The 20,677-nt window shown below is 35.9% G+C and overlaps 1 protein-coding gene across 5 annotated transcripts in view; it reads left to right on the forward strand.

Moving 5' to 3' along the window:
• The window catches only part of ULK4 (unc-51 like kinase 4), a 211,559-nt gene that overhangs the window by 94,530 nt on the left and 96,352 nt on the right, over window positions 1–20,677 (forward strand). For 4 of the 5 annotated variants that reach the window (XM_064704836.1, XM_064704838.1, XM_064704840.1 and 1 more), the window contains exon 31: window positions 706–754. The exons of the other annotated variant lie outside the window; for it this stretch is intronic. In XM_064704836.1, coding sequence (XP_064560906.1) covers window positions 706–754 — 49 coding nt within the window. The remainder of the gene's footprint in view (window positions 1–705; window positions 755–20,677) is intronic. 5 annotated transcript variants of the gene reach the window in all.

The following is a 20,677-nucleotide window of genomic DNA, read 5'->3' on the forward strand; positions in this document are numbered from 1 at the left end:
AATATAATGCAGTTAATCATGTGACTCATATGTCATCGTAGTGTGTGAGACACACATGCTTTACTAAGACAGTATTTTGTGCTCCAGCAGTAGAAAACACTTCATTGATGTAAAATATTACTGATTTTTGAGAATAATCTTTCTTTAAGCATATATATGCTGGGTTTTGTCTGATTTTGAAATGCAGAAGAATCTAGGTGACTCCTTTTGGGCCACTACTGCTCAGCATTGTCAAGTATTTGACAAATCTCTCATGTATAAGTATGTTAAACCCAAGAAGTTAGTTAACATGGCATTTTTAAAAAAAAAACACAGCATATTTATAATTTCATTATGTGTGCTGAGTCTATTAATTCAAACAGTTAATGGTGCACTCTGTTTCATAGTATGTGCGGTGGTATACTTGCAGCATTTTATTAATTACTGCCATTAAAATATTCTAAATTAATTACTCTTCTACTCACTTGAATTGCATCAGTGAAGCAGACCTAGAAGTAATTTCCAAAGCAGTGTATAACATTGCTGTTTCTGTTTAATATCTGAAATGGAGGTCATTTTTGTTGAGAGCTAGTCAAAGGCTAAGGTTCTGGGTCATGGATCTTGGCAACAGCTATTCTACTGCTCTGTTCCTCTTGTGAGTTTAGTGTGTTAAATAAGAATTCACTTCCTCTGTTATTAAATAAATGTTAAAATATGTTTTTGCAGCCTCATGGAAGAAAACCATCTTTTTCCAGTTCTTTTTCAACTCATCTTGGTAAGAATAATTTTTAATATACATATATAGTCTAATAGATCTAATAGATATCTAATAGATAATAGATCTAATAGATCCTGTCTCCCAAATCATATCTAACTAGTGACTTTAATTAGCAATGTTGATAAAATAATATGTTTGTAAAATCAAATGAAACAGTCTAACAAAACAATCTAGAGTAAGCAGACACTTAGGAAGTTCTTGTCAACTAGTCCACCTATATGAGAAGTTTCTTCAAGAGTACTACTTTTTTCTTTCTTGAGTAAAAAAATCCTCTAAAAATAGAATTAATGAGCTTGATTCTTAATTAGAGCGGTATATCTCCTAAGGGCGTACAAGAAATGCTGAGGAAGTTACATTTTATTAAATAACGTCAAATTAAAATTTGATACTGTTGGCGTGGTAGTCTCAAATCCCACTATTTGCTTTTAGAGTTTCTTTCAATATAAAGTATCAAGGATATGATTTTGGGATAGTCACATGTGGAACTTCCATCCCTAAATAGAATCTGCCACTCAAATGATCATGAAAACTGTCCGGTTTGTTTCTCTGGAATGTTGCAAAACAAATATGTTCATGAAGAAGAGAGATCTTTAGGCTAGTTTGGAAGCTGGGTACTAAGCTATCCATTAGCCTTCTCATTGTTAGATTCCAGTCTCTTGTTAATTTTTTCATTTCTAAGTTCATGAAGTTGTGTCAGGTAAGTGTCCTGTCTTGTAAGCATACTCCTGATGAATACTAAATATGCATTATGAGTAAATACACATAATGTATGTAGTGCAGGCAGATTGCATACTTGCTTTTATATCATTCTTGAAATTCAGTCTTAGATGAGGTTCATAAATGGGATTCTGGATCAACTTTGATATTCCTTTCTTAGGTTTCAATATTTTAATCTTCACTCTTCCTTTGCAGTGAGTTATTTTACTATCATTTTGAATCTCTTTAACACTGCATACCTAGATAAGCCATTTTTTATTAAAGTAACCTTGTTAGTGATGATAGATTTTTTTCCAGCAACATACAGAACACAGGCTTTATGTTATTTTTTGTACATACGTCTACAAATCTCTTTTTGTGATAAATATTGAGAATAAAGCCATACATTTTACTGTAGTTCATAGATAGTTTTGACACAGGATGAGTACTAATTTTAGGTATTAATAAAAGAAGACCTCAGTAAAGTATGCAAGTCAAGTGTTTCATATTAATATCCTTAAATATTTAGTTAATGTCTTCAGGTGCTAGAGTCTTGAAATTTATATATATATATATATGTTAGTTTATAGCTATGAGTATTTGAACATGGTTATGATCACTCAAAATATTCCCAGGTATTGAAAGTTTTTGTATAATGTATCTGTAGTCATGGAATTTAAAATGTGTTTAATGTCATACCATGTAAGTAGGACAAGCTGTAGTCTGTCATAAATGCTCCCTCCTTACCTCCCCACATACGGTTTGACCTCAGGAGTTCTAGAAATAGTTCCATGGTTTTTTAGGGAGTAAAACAGTTTAGCTCTAAATCGTCTACATGACTAGTGGTCTCTCAAGGTTTCGCAGCTCTCTTGAAACCCTATGGCTGTCTTTGAGCCAATGGTTGGAGTTGGGAAAAAGTTGTGTAGCTTTCAGGGAGAAAAAAAATTCCCCTTTCAACATGCTTTGTTCAGAGAGGACACCTGTAATTAATTGCTTCCATTGCCGTATACAGCATTTGAGCTGTAACAGTGCACTGGCTGTGAGCTGTGTTCTTGTTTGGGTCAAGGGATGTGAGATGTAACACCAGAAACAGTAAAGGAAGGTGGGAAGCCCTTCCTCTGCTTTCCCTACAGAAAACTGAATTCAGCAAGGAGTGGTAGGCAGTTGGGAAAACTCAGGAGCCAGGACTAAATCAGACTGGAAGGATTAATCATTTAGCTGTTTTTCTTTTGAACAGAATAGATTGAACAGGACAGATTAACAAACTTCTTCATTACAGGTTTCTGAAATAATTTTCAGTCATGTGGGTGAAGGGAATTGCATGTAATTTGATTCCCATTATTCTCTATAAACTAGTCTTTGTCTAGGTTTATACTTTTATGGATTTCAAGGATTAACACATATAATTGAGATCTGTTATTATACCTAGTCCTTTACCAGACCCTAAACTATTGAATTATGCTTCAGAGTCAATACTCCATTTTATTCTGACAGTAATTTAATGTAGAGCTATTACTATCTCGTCTATGGTTTATTACTACTACTTAATAATTTCTATGCCAAGACTTAATATCCAATGTGTGTTTTCTATGTATTATTAAATATAGTTCATGTTATTTTATACAATACAACTGGAAGTACATTGACTCTGTTAGACTCTGAAGGGAAGTACTGTGGGCTTAAAATTGAAAAGCAGTTCCACTAGCAGTCTTTGTTTCTAGGCTGTGCTGCAGTCCAAGTGGGATTGAATGTACTAGCTTTAATCTAGCTAGCACAGTAGCAAGGACATGATGGCTTGCAGATACTGAGTAGTTCAAAAGAAATAAGTTTTAATATGACTGCTTTTCACTGCTCATCAGTGTAAAGTTATGTTACCTCTTACACTGCACACTACCCAATGTTGTGGTCTAAGCAGTAACAGAGATTTGGCAAAGTTTTTTTTCCTCTATCATCTCTCTGTACCATTTAGATCTCTGAATTCAGTCAAAGCATATGAAAAGTACCCTTTCATGTCACTTATGACTACAATTTTGTAAATGTTATAATTGCCAAGCAAAAGAACTGGATTAGTTAAAAAGAATCTGTTACTGTCTACCTAAAAAGTTGTTCCAAGAAAATAGCCATAATTTATCTTCACCTGAACTAGGGTTTAGTCCGTGAGTTAATTAGTAAGAAGCTTTAAATAGAGTTTCCAGTTCCCCTGGAAACCCTCTGCACTCGTTCATCTCTCAACACTCAGTTGCACTTAGGAAGTCTACATTAATGATGTGATTTTGAGTGTGTGAAAAACCTGAATACAGTTATTCTTTACAGAACTTCAGGGTGAATGTTGTGGTTTACCTCAATGCAAATTAATTTCATAGCGCCATGATCCCCGATCCTGGTGCTAGAGGTTCTATAGATTATAAGTAGTCCTACAAAGCAATATGAAGGTGTGACTGCAATATGAGTAGACATCAATCTTGCAATAATGTCTAATGTGGTCAGTGAAAATGTAGTGATATGTATCTGTGGAAAAATGGAGACCTATTGACAATTTACAAGTGTTTTCAGGACAGTAAAGGACGGAAAATCAGAAGGAAAGCTGACATCATAATGTGAAAAAATTAAAAGGTGCAAACTCCCCTTGGTAGCAAGATGAAATATGGTGAGCTAAATTCCATGGCTATGTAAATAATGCCAAAACTTGGGTTGATATAAGGTATAAATATGAAATGCTGCTGTTGATTAAGAAGGGGTTGTAGCAGGAAAAGTTACTGTAGGATATATTTAATGTTGTACTTTCTTGCTGCCTTTTATTGCTACATCCTCAGTATTTATTTCTAATATATTTTGCCATGTCAAACCTATGCCATCTGTCTTCAATATTAGTTTATAATTTATGAAGTATTGATTTTGATTATTATGTTATAATGCTGGAATGAGGTTGATAAAGGATTTGGAAGTGCTTACAAAAAGTGCCATTTTTGTAAATTATGGCTATTTGTATTTTAGATTGCTACCAAGATTTTGCTGAGTAGCAAGCAATGAAGTTGACATAAATGTTAATTTCTGTTTTATGTTACTTTTAAAAGGCTAACATCATAAATATTACCTGATCTTCATTTAGGTTTGTCTGAATGTAAGCTGTTGCATAGAAAAAAAAATTATGTGTAGTTGGTGAAATTCTATTTTTCTGCTGCTAAGTTTTAAAGCTAAAGTTAATGATGCTTGTGATTAGAAGCTCAGTGCTACTCTGTTTTTAAAGCCCAGTAGTCAATTCTGTGCTTATCCTATTAAAATTTCTGGTGTAGCTTTTAGTCACACCAGCATATTATCACAACCATCAGTTCTTGCTAGTAGATAGTGTGTTCATGTCTAAGTTGCACAGGCCATTCAAACACAGTTGTTTTATTTATATTGTTACTCTATTCTTAACACAACCAAGTCGACCTCTTCTGTTTGCATTAGTGAAATAATTAAAATTAACTTCAATATTCCATATTTTAAATTATTTTCCTTCAAATACAGTGGAAAGCTCTTTGTATGAAAATACCAAATAGATTTCTCTTTGCAGTCCTGTTCATATATTTTTATTTTTCCTAGTTGTGTATAGGTTTGAAAGTTTTATGCTGTCACTGTGTATCTTGGATTGCTGTGTTGGACATCTTAAATTAGAGGATCATATACTAATCATGTTTTTGATAGACTGCAGGCAACCTATGCTTGGGCACTCAAAAGATGCTTCAAAATCATGTTATGGTGGCAGTCATTAGTCCTTTTAGAAGGTGTGCTTTGCTTATTTTGTGGTAATTGCAGATGAAAATAGAGTTTAATGTTATCACTAAGGGAGAAAATATGAGCTAAGCATAATTAAAAGAAAAATTGTAGTAGTTACATAAGAAATAGATAAATGTGCACTTTAAAAGAAGAAACAAGCCATGGCAGCTTTCTTGTATGGCAACTTCTTTCCAAGGAAGTTAACAATTTTGTGGAAATTTTGTCTGAGTAGAGGACACATAGCCATGTATAACTAGATTCCTTTGGTATAGTTAGATTGCCTTTTTCTTTTTTAAATTTAAAATAATTCTAACCAAAGTACTTCAAGTAAAAAAACAAGTGTGAAAAAGAAGTTGTATAGCATCCAAGTGGAACCTATGGTTGGATTCTATATTTCATTTTGAATTTTAATAGGACAAAAAAGCCACAGGAAATTATTATGGTCAGAGATGCCACTCCTTGTGATTCAGTTAAAGTAACAAAGCCATCCAATTAAAACATTTTAAAAATAATAGTTGTTTTACGGCCAGTCTTACCTGGGAAAATACTATAAAAATTGAGAAAAAGAACGCTGGAGAGGAAAAATAAGAGCCTTATCATTCCTCTTTTGCTTGGTTTTTATTTTCTGGTGAGAGATTACAGCCATGTATCATGTGAGGGAAGAGGTAGAGGTATTTTGCTGTCTAGCAGCCACATGGATGATAAGTATAGAAGAACATGGATCAGATGTAATTGCAGCATTTGAAGCATTAGTTTACTTGTGTCTGTTAAGGAAAGCACCTCCTACTCCAGTGGGGTGCACATCTTGTTGTTTGTCTGAAAGAATGGGAAGAATGTTTCTAACTCTTGCAAGTACTCATAAGCCATCCAGGATGAGTACTTGAAACAAAAGATTAGGATACTCTTTCTCTTATATTCTGTCAAAAGTATAAGTTTATGCTGTGGAACTAATCTGCTGGAGAAAATTAGGGTAGTAAATTTGGCAAATAATAAAAGCTCTAGCATTTAGTGTGAATGGGCCTTGGTCTTCTATGCTGTAAATGAGCTTTGACCTAAAGTCAGCTCAGTGCTTGCATGAGAAGATTGATGCTGATTAATTGCTCTGGACATCTCACTGTAGGCATACTCAATTCTTAGTTTATAGTCAGCTCTCTAGTAGAAAAATCAACACAAAGGTATCTGGGCATGCTTAGTCTACATGTGTTTTAAAGAACAGGAAATACTATTTATTTAAATGCCTTTGTGTGGGGTATTCTTATTCCTCTCTGTATTTTTGATGCAGTTACAAAGGTGTTCAATGCAATGGCTTTTTTTGGTGTATTTCACCAGTTCATCACTATTGTTAGGGAAAACCTGCATTTAAAAGGTAACTGAAATTAGATTCTAGGAGTGATTTTTATGGCTTCTACAGGATGGATATTAGTTAGAAATCTTAAATGTATCCATAGTGTATATCTGTATTTTTGTCTTTTCTGAAGTACACACATTTTCTCAAATCTACTATATTTAATAGTCAAATTGCATACTCTGGCAGTGCATTTAAAACTGCTGTGATAGATTAAGAGTGTAATCTATGAAGATTTCTGAAAGTGAAAGTGCCAAAACCCTATTTTAATGGGTAGTTTATAAAGCAAAATAATTGCTAGTTTTTGAAAGGCATTTAATATTCAAAGATGGGTTTAGGAGAAACTAGTGAAATAGTGTTGAACTATCTTAGAATTTATGTATTGGGAATATTATTGGGAATATATTGAGAAAAAATTAAAATATATCATTTAAAGATGATAAAGGTATTGCAAGTGTAAAATTTACTACAAGAAGAACACTTCACCAGTGAGAATGTTTTAAATCATTTCCAAACTGACAAATTTCTTACCAATGCATTGAAGTCTTGTGTCAACATTCAGTAAGGTATTTATTCTCTTTTAATGTAAAATCAAAGTAATAGGAGTGCTTCTATACACCAACGAGGACACTGTAAAAGGGACTGTAAAAGTACAGTATGTTAAGTTCCAATTTTCTAGGAATAAAATATGGCTCCTTTGATAGGAATGTTAAGATTTTTTCATTACTCTAAGTTGCTTAAGCACTTCCAGTTTTAGGATGAGATTCCTGAGACTACTTTTATCTTTTAAATTGCTGACTTGAAAATAGTGTATACTTAAAAGGGTTAAGCCTGCACATCTGAATTTGTACTCCTGGAAATAAACATTTCTAAGTGGACATCTCCTGAGAATTTTTTAGCAGGAAGAGGAATCCTGCTGATAGGAAGTTTTATTTTCAGAAACAGATTTTTTCTTTTGTTTTAGTGATCTTTAAGTCAGGAGTTTCTGAGGAAGTGTTTATAATCTTAATATTTGATTAGTGCTGAATTGGGTTGTTAATCTGTTATGATCAACTGATCTCTCAAATTATTAACACTGTACATGGAATTAATTCTTAATAGTTATTAATGTGTAACTATTGTGTTCTTAACAGATGACAAGATTATTAGAAGTCAAACTGCTTGGTATAAACACAATTTCTGATTGTGATTAATAACAAGAATACATGACATTTGGTTTCTTTCCCTAGATGTTGTCATGTGATGTGTGGTGGTTTTGCATATAGATAGGGCAATAGCAGAACCGTAGATTGATCCTTACTAGTGCTTTCCAACTGCAGACATAGTGTCCAACTCCTGCTACATTCACAACTACCTTAGTCATCACATAACTAAGAGTTTTGTTTGGATGCTCTTGTACTGTGTCAGGTGTTGTGCTGCAACCACTTCCCTGGGAGCTTCTTCCAGTGCTCAGCCACCCTTTCTGTGAATAATCTTTTCTTAATGTCCAATCTGAGCTTCCCCTGATGCAGCTCCATTCCATTTCCTCCTGTCTTATTGATGGTGACCAGAGAGAGATCAGCATCTTGCCTCTGCTGCCTCACTTGAGGTAGTCATAGACTGTGGTGACATCTCCCCTCAGCCTTTTCTCCTCCAAGCTGAACAAGCTAGGTGACCTCATCTGCTCCTTGTAGATCTTCTCTTGAGACCTTGCACCACCTTACTTAAAAATGCGGGTGTTAAAGTGGTAGGTGCTGCTACCTAGCTCTTATCCCCATAAGCCTCTCCTGTCGAAAAGCAAGCTGAGTTAACATTCAGGTAATGCAGTCAAACCTCATATCACTGCAGCTGGCTCAGAGATAGAGGCAAGAGAAGCTCTTTGGCAAGATTTTATTCCAGCAGAGTAACACAGTAGGTGAAGGGCAAACCCTGGGAAAGAGAGTGAACCCTGTGGAGCAGTCAGTTTATAAAGGGGAAGGGAGCAGAGCTAAGGGCTGGACAGAGGGGCCTGGCCTCCAGGGATGCTAAGCCAGTGACAGGGGAAGGAGAAACCAGAGGAAGTTGTGACATCAAGTCACTGGGAGAGTCTGTTTTTCCCTTTGGGAGGTCTAACTCTATGGTAGGTTATGTTTCCAGGGCTGAGGGCTTGGGGATTGATCAAAGGGAGAGTGTTCATGGGCTGCTGCACTTAGTCACCCTTCTCTGGACACACACTAATAGTTTGATGTCCTCTTGCAATGTAGTGCCCTAACCTGCCCCCAGCACTTGAGTTGAGCCTGCCCCAGTGCACAGCAGGGCAGGACAATCCCTTCCCTTGCCTGGCTGGTGATGCCCCCCAGGACACACTGAGTCCTTCTGGCTGCCAGGGCACTGCTGACTCATGTTCAACTTGCCATTAACCAGGACCCCCCAGGTCCTTTTCCATAGCACTGGTCTCTGGCCCTTTTTTCCCCAGTGATAAGGTCAACAAAAGTTCTCTTTTGCAGAGGCATTTTCCTGCCAACAATGGAAGAAACATTTTGCTTTTTCAATATCATTTCAATATCATGATGTATGCTAGACTTTCAGCATTTGCTACAACCACAGAGCGTAAGAGTTGTCTGTGCTGCAGTCAGTCTATGGCAGCAATTCATGAAGATATCTCCACCTAACTCTGAGCTAACAGCTGCCAGCTTTAAACAGAGCTGGATTTACTTTCCATCCATCACATTGCGATAATTATTGTTGTTGGGTTTTGATACTGGTTTTTTTGAATTCAGCTGAATTTCAGTTGAATTCAGTTGAATTTCAGCCTTTCTTGTAGAGTTGCTTGAGTTAAATAATTTTGTCTGTCTTTAATGTAACTTTCTTTTTGAAGTAGTTAAATGTGTATTTGTTACAAATATTTTAGAACAGGTTAATGAAAAAACTCAAAACTTGAAGTACATGATTTTTGGGATGAAAAATAGGCTTGTTGACAGAGTAGTGAGAGAATTGAGAGAACTGCTTCCTATTCCTGCTGCTGATCCACATTTATTCTTGACTCTGGGAAAATTGTATAACCCCTCTTTTTCACCATATTCTTGTTATGCTTCTATCCTTTGGGTTTCCAATGAACACCTTTACTCTGAGAAAACTCAGCAATTGGTTCTCATCATTCTGAAACTAAGCTTGTTTAAGGTCCCAGCTGGACCTTATTAAAACAAAATTCTCAAATTATTTTTTCTTACAGTATGGTAATGTCTAAACTATAAATGTACATCACAAGAATGTAGGGAAGATGAATTCATTAAATTTAGAAGGTATTCAGGTTTTTTTATGAGAAGCACTAAGTAAATATGGGCAGCCTATTTTATGGCTGTGTGTCTGTAAATCTATCCCCAGTAAGATTGCTGATGGAGAAAATGAGAGGAAGCAAAGCCATCCTTTAAATAATTTTAATTGTATAAATTGATAGTCTGCATAATAAAATGGGTATTAAAAAAAGAAGTATTGATAAAGCATATCCTTCTATCATTCTCTTTCTTATCTGCAAAATTACTTTGAACCAGTGCTCCTTTTAGGAGAAGGAATAAGATTATTTACTAAATCACCTGGAGCTCCACTTCAGAGAAAAATTGAGTACACAGCATTTTTGACAACATTATGTTCTTGTATAGGAAGAAAATTCAGCTATTTACATCTTAAAGGAATTGCTTTCTAATGCTAGACACTAATATTTTAGTGTGTATGCTGCCCAGCTATTTTTTCTATTTTATATGCAGTGCTAAGGGACATAAGAAAACTATTGTATAAACAATAGTCTTATGTATTTGTTAGTAGTTATTTATTTATCCTGTCCTAAAAGTTGAAAATTGTACAGATATTAAATAGGAATCTGAAAGACTGTAGCAAGATTTTAAAGCTAGCTTTAACATAGTGGGTAAGAAAATCACAAACAGGTAGTGAAGTGCATAGGTATCTGTACTTTGCAAAAATAGTGACCATGATTACTGCTGATAGTAGAACACATCTGAGTTTTGTCCTGCTGTGGCTGTTTTCCATTTCTTTGATCCTGCTCTTCATGTTATATATTACTGGTCTTCAATAAGCAGCCAAACATACTGGTTTTGTGAAGGTGGGTTTTTTTTCATAAATGTTTCTGGAGTAGTCCAGAGTGGATAGTTGTGTATTATGGTATAATATCTTACAAGTTGTCTTTTGAAAGAAAATATATTCACAATTTCAAAGAAAAACCTGTTACAAAGTCATGATCTCTGTTGTTCCTTGCATGGCAGATCCATATATTTATCACATCATTGCTCTGACCATCCCAAGAACATTCCACAGTGTTGCTCTAAAGTGACCTAGACTCAGCTGGGATCTCTGGTCTTTTTGCATCTTCTCTTGATTGGGACAAACAAGGTGCTGCAGGGATGTATGATGATGATGCAGTTTAAGCTCTGTTCAAAGCAATTAATGAGTAACTATAATATTCATCCAGAGTTATGGTATGAAATACAGAATGATCCCTTCAGGGATGATTTAAGATCCAACACAACAGTTGTTTTACAGGTCTCTGCGCCTACAAAGGGTAGAACTTCTGCTTGTTACTATGTGCTGGCCCTTGGCTGTTGCTCAAAATCCATGAGCTTTGTCCTGTATTGAGGGGATTGCCTGTTGTCCTTTGAACCTTGCTGGATGCTGGTAGTTGGCACTTCCCTTAAACCAATTACAAATGTGGTAATGGTGGTTGTTTGAACAACTCTTAAAAGTTAGTTTTTCTTGGAAGGCTAAACTTGTTTGGAATATCTGGTTTTCAAATACTGTGTCCAAATACTGTTCATATTGTAAAAGATGTAACAGTGCTTACCCCGAACCTTTGACATCTTGGAGCAAGCCCACCCTTGTGGGGGCCTGAATATATGTATTGTTATAACAGCAATAAGAATACAACAACTGAAATGTAGTGAGAGTCCTATGGATTAGATAAGTGGGTCCTAGCTATTCCAAACGAGCTACAGCTGCAAAGTTCTTAGTTGGGCAGCAGCTGTAGCTTGTGAAGGTAGCTGGAATAAAAAGGGGTGGGTCAAGAGCCCAGGAGGAGCCCCTGAGGAGCTAAGAAGAACTGCACTACAGAGAATGGAGAAGAGCCCCCAGGAGAGAGGCAAGAACAACACTGCAGTGAAGATTACAACACACCCTGATGATCAGGGGGTCTGGAGCAGATGAGAGAACAAGCTTCATACAACCTTTTCAAAGAAATCTTGGGAGGATCTTTTTCCTGCCTGTAGCTGCCTCGTGGGACAGTGCAGAGAAGATGCAGCCAGACTTGACTCAGCAGTGCACAGTGGAGGGATGACAGGATGAATACAAGCTAGAAGATTGGAAATTCCAGCTTGATATAGAAAGAAACTTTTTGCTGTGGGGTGGGTGGTCAAAGACTGGAATGAGAGGTGAGAGAGGTTGTAATATCTCCATCCTTGGAGACTCTGTGCAGACTGAGCCAAGCAGCCAGCTAGACTGGAGAGCTCCAGAGGCACCTTCAGACTTATGTTTATTCTGTGATTTGATTGTCCCAGTCCTGTACACCTTCCTAAAAATCAACCAACTGGAAAAAAAATTACCCCACAGGTTATGTCCTAGCATTGTAGCTGCCATCTACTGAGCCTTATTGAACTTAGACATTAACTCCTCTAGACCAGGATCTGGGTCAGTAGTCTTTCAGGTGATTTTGGGTTTCTGAGCTCTTCATCTTTTTCCTGCTTCCCAATAACTTGCATGGTTTGACCTTTAAGTAAGCAAAGAGGATGGACTGAAATGGCAATGCTTATTCAGCTAGTTTGGCTCCCCTCCCATTTCTTCTTTATCTGAGCCATACTGCATGAGGGTGGTGTTTTATGAACCAAATCCAAGGCAGACTGTAGGTCAGGATTGAATGAATGGGTGTATAAAGTCACTGAGTGTTTCTGCCAACTTGTTTTATCTCTCAATACACTTGGACATTTATGCAAGGTTACCTGAAGTATGAGTTTTGTGGTGTTTTAACAGTGTTTTAAACAGGGTTTTTTTCAATTTTGGGATTGAGTAGTTTAAAAATTACTGTAGAGAATTTTTCCTAGTGATTATATTTTTACTTACAAACAGTGCAGTTCTGACCTTTAAGGGAACATGCTAACTTCAGCTTTCCACATGACAGCTAAAGCTGATGATATTAGATTTTATTTATTGGAAAACAAGTTTACTTAAATGTTAACTAAGACCTTTTTTTTTTTGAACTCTATGAGCTTTAGGACAGTTAAAATTTGTAGAATATTTGAATTATGTAGTAAGAAGACTTTTATAGTATTTACGTGAAGAATATGTGAAAAATCTCCCAGACTTCTAAAAGTATGGAAAATACATAACTTTTTGCACTGATAGGGAAATAATTTTTTCTTTTATTTGTCACTTTATATTGATAGAAAACTTTAATAAAAATTCTTCAATCATTCATTTTATACTACTTTGTTCTGTCTGGCCCCTTCTATCAGGAATGATTCTGTTATTGTTCTCCCAGTCCAGCCTGAGGGAAGAGTTTATAACCTTTTTCCATGCTCACTGAACATTTTATCAGGAATTTCATTTTAGATGACAGATCAGTCTGTCAGTCTTGGGAACTAAAGGCAGAAGGGTATTGAGCTTATGTTCCGTAGTGATGGATTTCACCAAGAGCACCATGAGTGAGAGTTCTGGACTGACCATCACTACAGACAGCCCTAAGGCTTGGATAGAAACACAATTGGTGCTCATGTTCTCTCCCTCTCATTTTTTCAGCTAACACAGTCTTTTAAGAACTTACAAAGTTCACAATGCAGAGATTCTAAAGCAGAGTTTTCTCCCTCTTAAACAGTATCTGGTTTGGTTGGTTTTGGTTAGGGTTTTTTTGTAGTCATAAACCTGTTCAGCATTGACATATTGTTTTATCACACTTGATTTGTGCCTTTTTTGATAGAAGTTTTGTGAATAACCTCCAGGATCTTGTGATTTTTTTCATGTAATTAAAATTCTCTCAAGTTTTTTTTGGCACCTAATACTGCTTACTTTCAGTTTCATTTGCACCCCTTTTCAAAGCAGATATGAAAACTGTATGTGTTCTGAAGTATTGCATGATGTGAGACTGCTGTCTAGGGTCACAGCTCTATAAGCTCTATCTTGCAGTCATGCAAGATGTGTTGCCATTATCACTCAGGAATGAGATATTGTAGTTAGATGAAAACACAGTCTAATAAAAACATCTGTTTAATCCTTTGTCCTGGGTCTGGAAAACACACTAAATCTAAGATGAAGTATTGCAATGGTAGGCAGAGAAACATTGTGTGTGCTATTCCATGTGTGGATTTTGGGTTCCCCATCTCAAAATGTTTACACTAGAACTGCAAATAGTTTAAAGAAAAAAAAAAAACAGAGATGGTTAAAGGTCTGGAAGGGCTACTGTGAAAGAGATTATCCTTCTGTATGCTTTCATCTGAAGGATAGTTGATATATTTGTGCCAGAGTCAGGTGAATAGGGAACAGTATTGCTGCTAACTGTCTCCACTCACACAAGATCTGTATTATAAGAACTAAAGAAAACTTGAAGCTGGGATCTGAGAAATTGACTAAAGGTCAGTTTCTTTTTCCTGTAGGGTTATGGTCAGCTTTCAGCTCTGCTCCATGGCATCCTCAGTTTACTTGAATTAAAAAATAGACTGGACAAATTAATGGACCAAAAAATCCATTGAGAGTTGTTACATGTATAAACTGCATCTGGTTCAAAGTCCTTGGGCTGTCAGTTCCTGGAGGCTAAGGAAAGTGTTCAGTATACCTGTCATGTAGGACTTCTTCTGTTTTTGAGTGTTTTAGATATGTTGTTAGGGTAGGTAGACCTTCTATTTGAACTGTCAGATTCTGCTTTATATGCTAAAAATTAATGCATGGGAACCTTTCTGTATTGCACTATTCTAGTTACTAGCTGCAGAAATGTGTCTTTAAATTCCCATTTTTATTTGAGAAACCAGTTTAATTTTTTATGACTTAAAAAGATTGACTTGTTTTCTGAAGCAAGTTGTTTCTTAGAGAAATTAGCTAGTTAAAAATACACAGCTTTGAGTTATGAGGTTAATTTTCAGTCTGTGCTGTTTATTTGGCTGGCTGTGGAGTTAAAAATTAATACTAATTTGTGGAATTCACAAAGAAGTTTGGATTTTCTTTAAGAATTAATACTTAGCCATTGTTTATGAACAAGTTTCAGAGTTGTCAATGTTTAATGTAGCACATTTTTACAGAATTTTTATTACATCAAAACATCACTCAGTCATTATAATTAGACAATTTTCCCACTTAGGGAAAAATATTTGGGAGGTGGTTTGGGATGGGTAGAGAGATAATTGTGCTCTTTTTTTAATTAGAGATTTAACTGGCATCATCATCTTCAGAATCCATCTTACTTCTGTCACACCCCTTTCCTCCGAAAGTTGTAGCATTTACTGCCTTTCTCCTACATTTTAATTTAAGAAATGCAACTAAAGCAGTTAATCTTCTAGATTGATGACTGGTTCTGCTGTGAATAAGATTAAACAAATTAAGTTCTTTATTTTTCGTTGTTCATCCTACCCTACTTTTATCAGTAACTGATAAATCTCACCTCCCATTCTTTAAGCTTTTTTACTATTCTCACAGTCTTACAGTGCCCACACCTTGGACACATTTCATTTTGTTTATTCTTTTCCCAAAGTCAGATTGTAATTTTGTAATATTCATATATATATATATATATGCATGGGTGTGATAAATAAAATGTCCATATATATACATGTGTGTGTGACAATCTCAAATTATTTCTGTTAGCAATCTCAAAGTCTTTGTGACCTTGTAAGTGTTCTTCATACTGTATTGTGGGATGTAAAAAAGAAGAAATGTGCCTAGTCCCAGGAGTTCTGTGGCAGTTGATTGTGAGCAGCAGAAGAGGGAGCAGGAGAACAGCCTGGGGAAGCTGGCAGGGCTGCTTTGTCTGTAATTGCTGGCTGGAGTGCAGCCCTGCAGCATTCCCTCACTCCCACTGCGCTCCTGGATCACGGCTGGAGCTAAAGGGCACGTGGAGACCTATGGAAGAGGAAGGGCTGTAGGAGCATGATGCAAACGTGTGAAAGGCAGATGCTGCAAAAAGACAGATTATTCTTAATGTAAGACTTCACAAGTCTAGTGCCAAAGTGTGTCCTCTATGACCTTTAACTAGCAAGTTATAGGGAGAAATAATGACCTTACCATAGTCTCTTTGAATTTTATGAAAAATTTTAAATGGGTGATGCAAAAAGGAATTACCATCAATGGTCACCCAAGGAGATTAATGTCTGCATTTAAAAATTAATTTATTTTTGCTGTAGAAGCAATATTAATGCAAAATCTCACTTCTTCCACACTTCATGTTTGTCAGGCTGATTAAGAGCAAATTGCTAATAAATTGTTCCTGCTAATGTAAATGTCAGGGCAAAGAGAAGGCATTTAAGGAAAAATATATATTGAAGTAAATCTGGAATGCATGTTTTTCAGAGTAAGATTTATTGATCTTGTGACCAGAATTTTACTGTGGCATTATCACAGTTCTGTCAAACAGCTGAGGTACATCTCTTAATCTCATCTAAATAAATATTGGCATAGGAATGTGGCAGTTGCTGACTGTACCTTTATTGACCAGCTGCATTCTGATGAGTAAGGTACTGAGCTATTGTGTGCTTCACAATAGAGTTTGTAAAAGAATATTGAATGTCTGTGAATGGTTTTTGGCTGGCAGAGGTTTCTGCATTATGCATCTGAACTCTGATCATTTATCTAGAAATTTGTCTGGTTTGGCCTCAGTCATGTATTCTTTATGCATTCCTTGTGGTAATGTTTTCCTGAAGAGTTTGTATTGCAGGGTGATAATTAGATTTTAGAATGTCAGTCTTCCACAAAGCAAAACAATTTAAATCTTAATATTCTACTTTTTACTTTGTTTTTACCTGTAGCCATTTACTCATTGTAGTAAATGTTTAGGTTTGAAATATATTTTATTTTGTAAACAGTTTTATAGGCAAGCTTAAAAATCATTACTTTGCTAAGGTAGATTCATTAGCCATGTGTATGCAAAAAGATTAAGCCTACCATGAGGCAATCTTAGTTCACCCACTGTAACTTTCTAATTGCAATTATAATAGAGCATCATTTCAAAGACTCAGCTGAAATTTTGGTAATTTTTTTTCTTTCAGATTTCTCTTTTGAATCCCCTGTTTATATTACAGGGTTCAGTTTCTGCCCATTGGATGTTTGATCAAGTATTTCTTATTGTTCCTATGGGTACAGGAAGCAAAGTTGTGCCCTACAACTCCTTTTCTTTCTATTTTATATACTGGGTTCCTTTCAAAATCCTGACTACCAAATAAGATAATAACCTGTTCAAACATTATGATGCTAAATATGGTGACTGACAGTTTACATTCTGCAGTTTAGTTGGGGGCCCCAAATTGATCCCTGTGGCAGATACTTAAGCACTGTTTGGTGGGTGACATTGCTTTTAATTTTCTGTTGCTGTCATGTTATTTGATATGAAGTTTAGTAATAATTAAGGTCTTTACAAAGGAAAACCAGATTTCTTTCAGTTACTTATTGGAGTGAAGTGCAATATTTCTCCTTGGTGCATATTTCATTCGTTTGACTAAAGCAGAAAGGATGTGTATGAGGGCTGATAGCTCCTTTCACTGCTGCAGAGAGCCAGGGATTATTCTGTAAACAATCCATTTCTGACTGTATATTCTCAAGTTCTACATTTGCTTGCCCTGTGTCAAGTTCTGGAGCAGGATTTAAATTCCCTGCACGTAGCTATCTTTAGGGCTCACATCTGGATGGCTCTGCAGGAGCATATTGCTGAAAGCAAACAGACCAGCAGTTCTGATGGTAACAATGGAGTCTGAGAAAATACTGCATGCATGTATAAGGTTCCATTAAAAAGCAGGGAGTGAGAGGGATGTCTAATGCAGTCCATTTAATGCAGAACTCTCCAGAGAGTGAAGTGGGGATTATGCCTGCCCCTGTGCTTTTTAAAGACTAGTATAGAGGATGCTTGTTGGGTGAATGGTAGCTCCATAACAGACGCTCTGATGCTCATGGATACATTTCTAATTATATCTTAATGATCTCAGCCACAAATAGGAAAACAAAAATCTTTGTCTCCCTGAGTGGTTACCTTAGTGGCTGCAGGATTGGCAAGGTTTAGATTTTCCATCTCCTCTCACTAATCCCAGGGGGCTTCATTGTGAGAAATGAGACTTGTTTATGATGGTGAATTAGATTGCTGTAAAAGGTTATTTCAACAGACAGTTGGGAAATCATAATAGAATAATTTAGTAAAAATGGGAGCTAAAGTATGCTTAATGAAACATGATTAGATTTAATTTTCTTGCTATTTCAATCATTAAAGGTACATTATGCTTTTTCAGACCTCATTTGGGCTCTTTGCCATGGACCCACTCTTAGTAACAGACTGAAACTTGCATGTTCCATTAGGATATGAAAATGGCTAATGATACTCTAGTCTCCTCTCCCTGGCTTTTGTAAAATTTCTGTTACCAGCTTTTCAGATATATTTTAGCTGTTTTCCTCTTTGATCCTTTTGTTCCCTCACGTCTATTGTACACATTTTTCAGTATGAATAACTGTTCAGGGAGTATAGATTGAATGGAATGAAGTAAAAGACTAATATAGCTACCTAATAATTGTGAGGTGGCCTTTTATGAGTAATTAAAAATGTTAATTTAGTTATTACTAAGATTCTGTGTTCTAACAAAGTTCATATTTTAATTTCTTCATATAAAATATGTTTCTATGCTGTCTTAATCCAGTGGTACAATTCTTTGGGTTTTTGTGGGCTTTTTTTGGTTTTTTGGGGCAGTTTTTAGTTGGGTTTTGGGTTTTTTTATTATTTTTCTTTATTCTTTCTTTTTACAGTGCAATGCCACATTGTGTGCCACCACATATGGGCTAAATTTCTGTCTAGCCTCTAGTATTATTAAATTTAGTTCTCAATGATATTTTATGACTCTCCCATAGCATCAAAATGCTACTTTGATCTAAAAAAATCCAGCTCCTTTTCAGGCTATCAATTCATACGGGAATAAATCTGTTCTTTGCTGGTAGACAACTTGGGTAGGGCAGCAGAACCTAATCACTGATCAGCTCAGTGGGTAAGTGCACCAAGGCTGTGGGGCTGAACCTTATATGGGCCATTCGCTTCAGAGTTGAACCCAAAGATCCTTGTGGGTCTTTTTTACCTCTGAATGTTCTGTGATTCTGTGATCATGGCCCATTTCTTTTCAGGATTCCAGTCTGTTGTTTGGGAGAGGAAATATAGGGGTTATTTCAGGATTTCATTATGTTATTCCACGTTGGATGCATGTTTCACTGAGAAAGGCTTCTTTTGTTCAGGATGAATTTTCTGCCCACAGTTGAATGGGAGGTAGAGGAGGGAAGGCAGATTTCAGGGTAGCCAGTGGCATGCCAATCAGGAATACTTTAGGGGAAGGGCCCATGTGCAGATTCAAGTTCAAAATCATCCTAGAGGAAACGGGCGACTCTGGGTTTCTGAAGCTTAAAATAAATATTTTGATTACTAAGCAAGATGTTTTATCAACATCTTTCACCATCTCCCACTGAAGTTGCTTCAGTTTGTATATATTAACTTTTCCTTGTCACAGAGCCTACTGATGATCCAGACTTTCAGTAAAAATGAGTAGAAATGAAAGAACTGAAGTCCTCTACATTTCTTGTAAGATAGCAAACTACTGTGGGTTACAGGTGGTGTGATAACCTAGTGAGTGTGTCAGTGCACACTGGGAATGTTTGTTTGAAGTCTTAAATATTTAAGGAAATTGAAAGTCTAGCTCCATTCTGAAACAGCATAGAATCTCAAGTCATTGATTTTTCAGCATTGCTAGAATAGTTTCATTTGAATTTTGTGTGTCACAGTTGAAATACTTTATAAGAAAACAAATGTGTATGTTCATGTGTCTGTATATACATATTTAATGGATATTAAATATGTATATATTTAATATGTATATATGATATCCTTATAAAGCAATAGATATAAGTTCCTTCATAATCATTTAGTGCCTGTTTACCACTGAAATGAAGGTATATGAAGGACAAAAAACCTTCGCTCTTTAGAGGGTTGAAGGCACTTTGTTACCCTCTGAAGGCACTGGAATCTCCTGTGTTTCCAGGCAATAATTGCCTTAACAGTGAGGAAAATCAGGAAGTTTTGAATTGAACCTATGCCCTACATATTGATGACTGAAATATATCTCTGTCATTAAGTGGAATCTATTTTAATGAACTATAGCAATTTTCAAACCTGTATTCCTAAAGTTGATTTCTTGAATCAGTATGTGGTTATTTAAATAGAAATGACTTAGGGAAAGATGGGGTGAGGCTGTGAAGAGAACTATAATAAATTATTTGAAGATTACCCTGGAAAGATGTGCAAAAAGAAAAATGCTGTTCAATATATTCTTAATAATTGTAATAACAGAATGCAGTGTAACTTCCTCTGTCTTTGAGAAAGATGTAGAGCTTGCTCAGGAGAGCCTCCTATTTTGCTGAACTTAGCCATTTCTGATTCTGTCTTTGAACCATCTGTTAATCTCTGATGAAAATTGAATAAATTAAATATGATATCATATTTAACAGCAAGAGGTATACTTTTTTCAAGTCATAGCATCTGATACTGTTTTGCAAATGCTTATGAGAAGCAGAATTGGTTTCCTTTCCTTATGTTCTTCTAGATGTGAGTTAAGCTTTTTAATTGTAAGTTGTGTCATTGCTCTTCTTTGCAATATAAGAATTGACTTTGGAACAGATGAGAGTAAGAGTTTTCAGAAGTAGTGCTTGGTTTGTGCCAGGCAAGTGCACAGAGTGCTTCATGGAGTATCAGTGGGGTATTAGGTGACCCTGTAGTGCTGAGTGGCTGTAAATTTTTCAAGCTGTCTACTGTCTGGTGCTATTGAGACTGCCACTATGGGAGCAAGGCTCAGGCTAGTCCTAAATTAATTTTGCTATATTCTTGTTTATTTTCTCAGTGAAGCTATTACTATTTTTTGTCTTAATTTAATATTCTGAGTGGTAAGAACTAA

This window comes from Zonotrichia leucophrys, chromosome 2 (genome assembly GCF_028769735.1).
Source record: "Zonotrichia leucophrys gambelii isolate GWCS_2022_RI chromosome 2, RI_Zleu_2.0, whole genome shotgun sequence".
Classification (NCBI taxonomy): Eukaryota; Metazoa; Chordata; class Aves; order Passeriformes; family Passerellidae; genus Zonotrichia; species Zonotrichia leucophrys.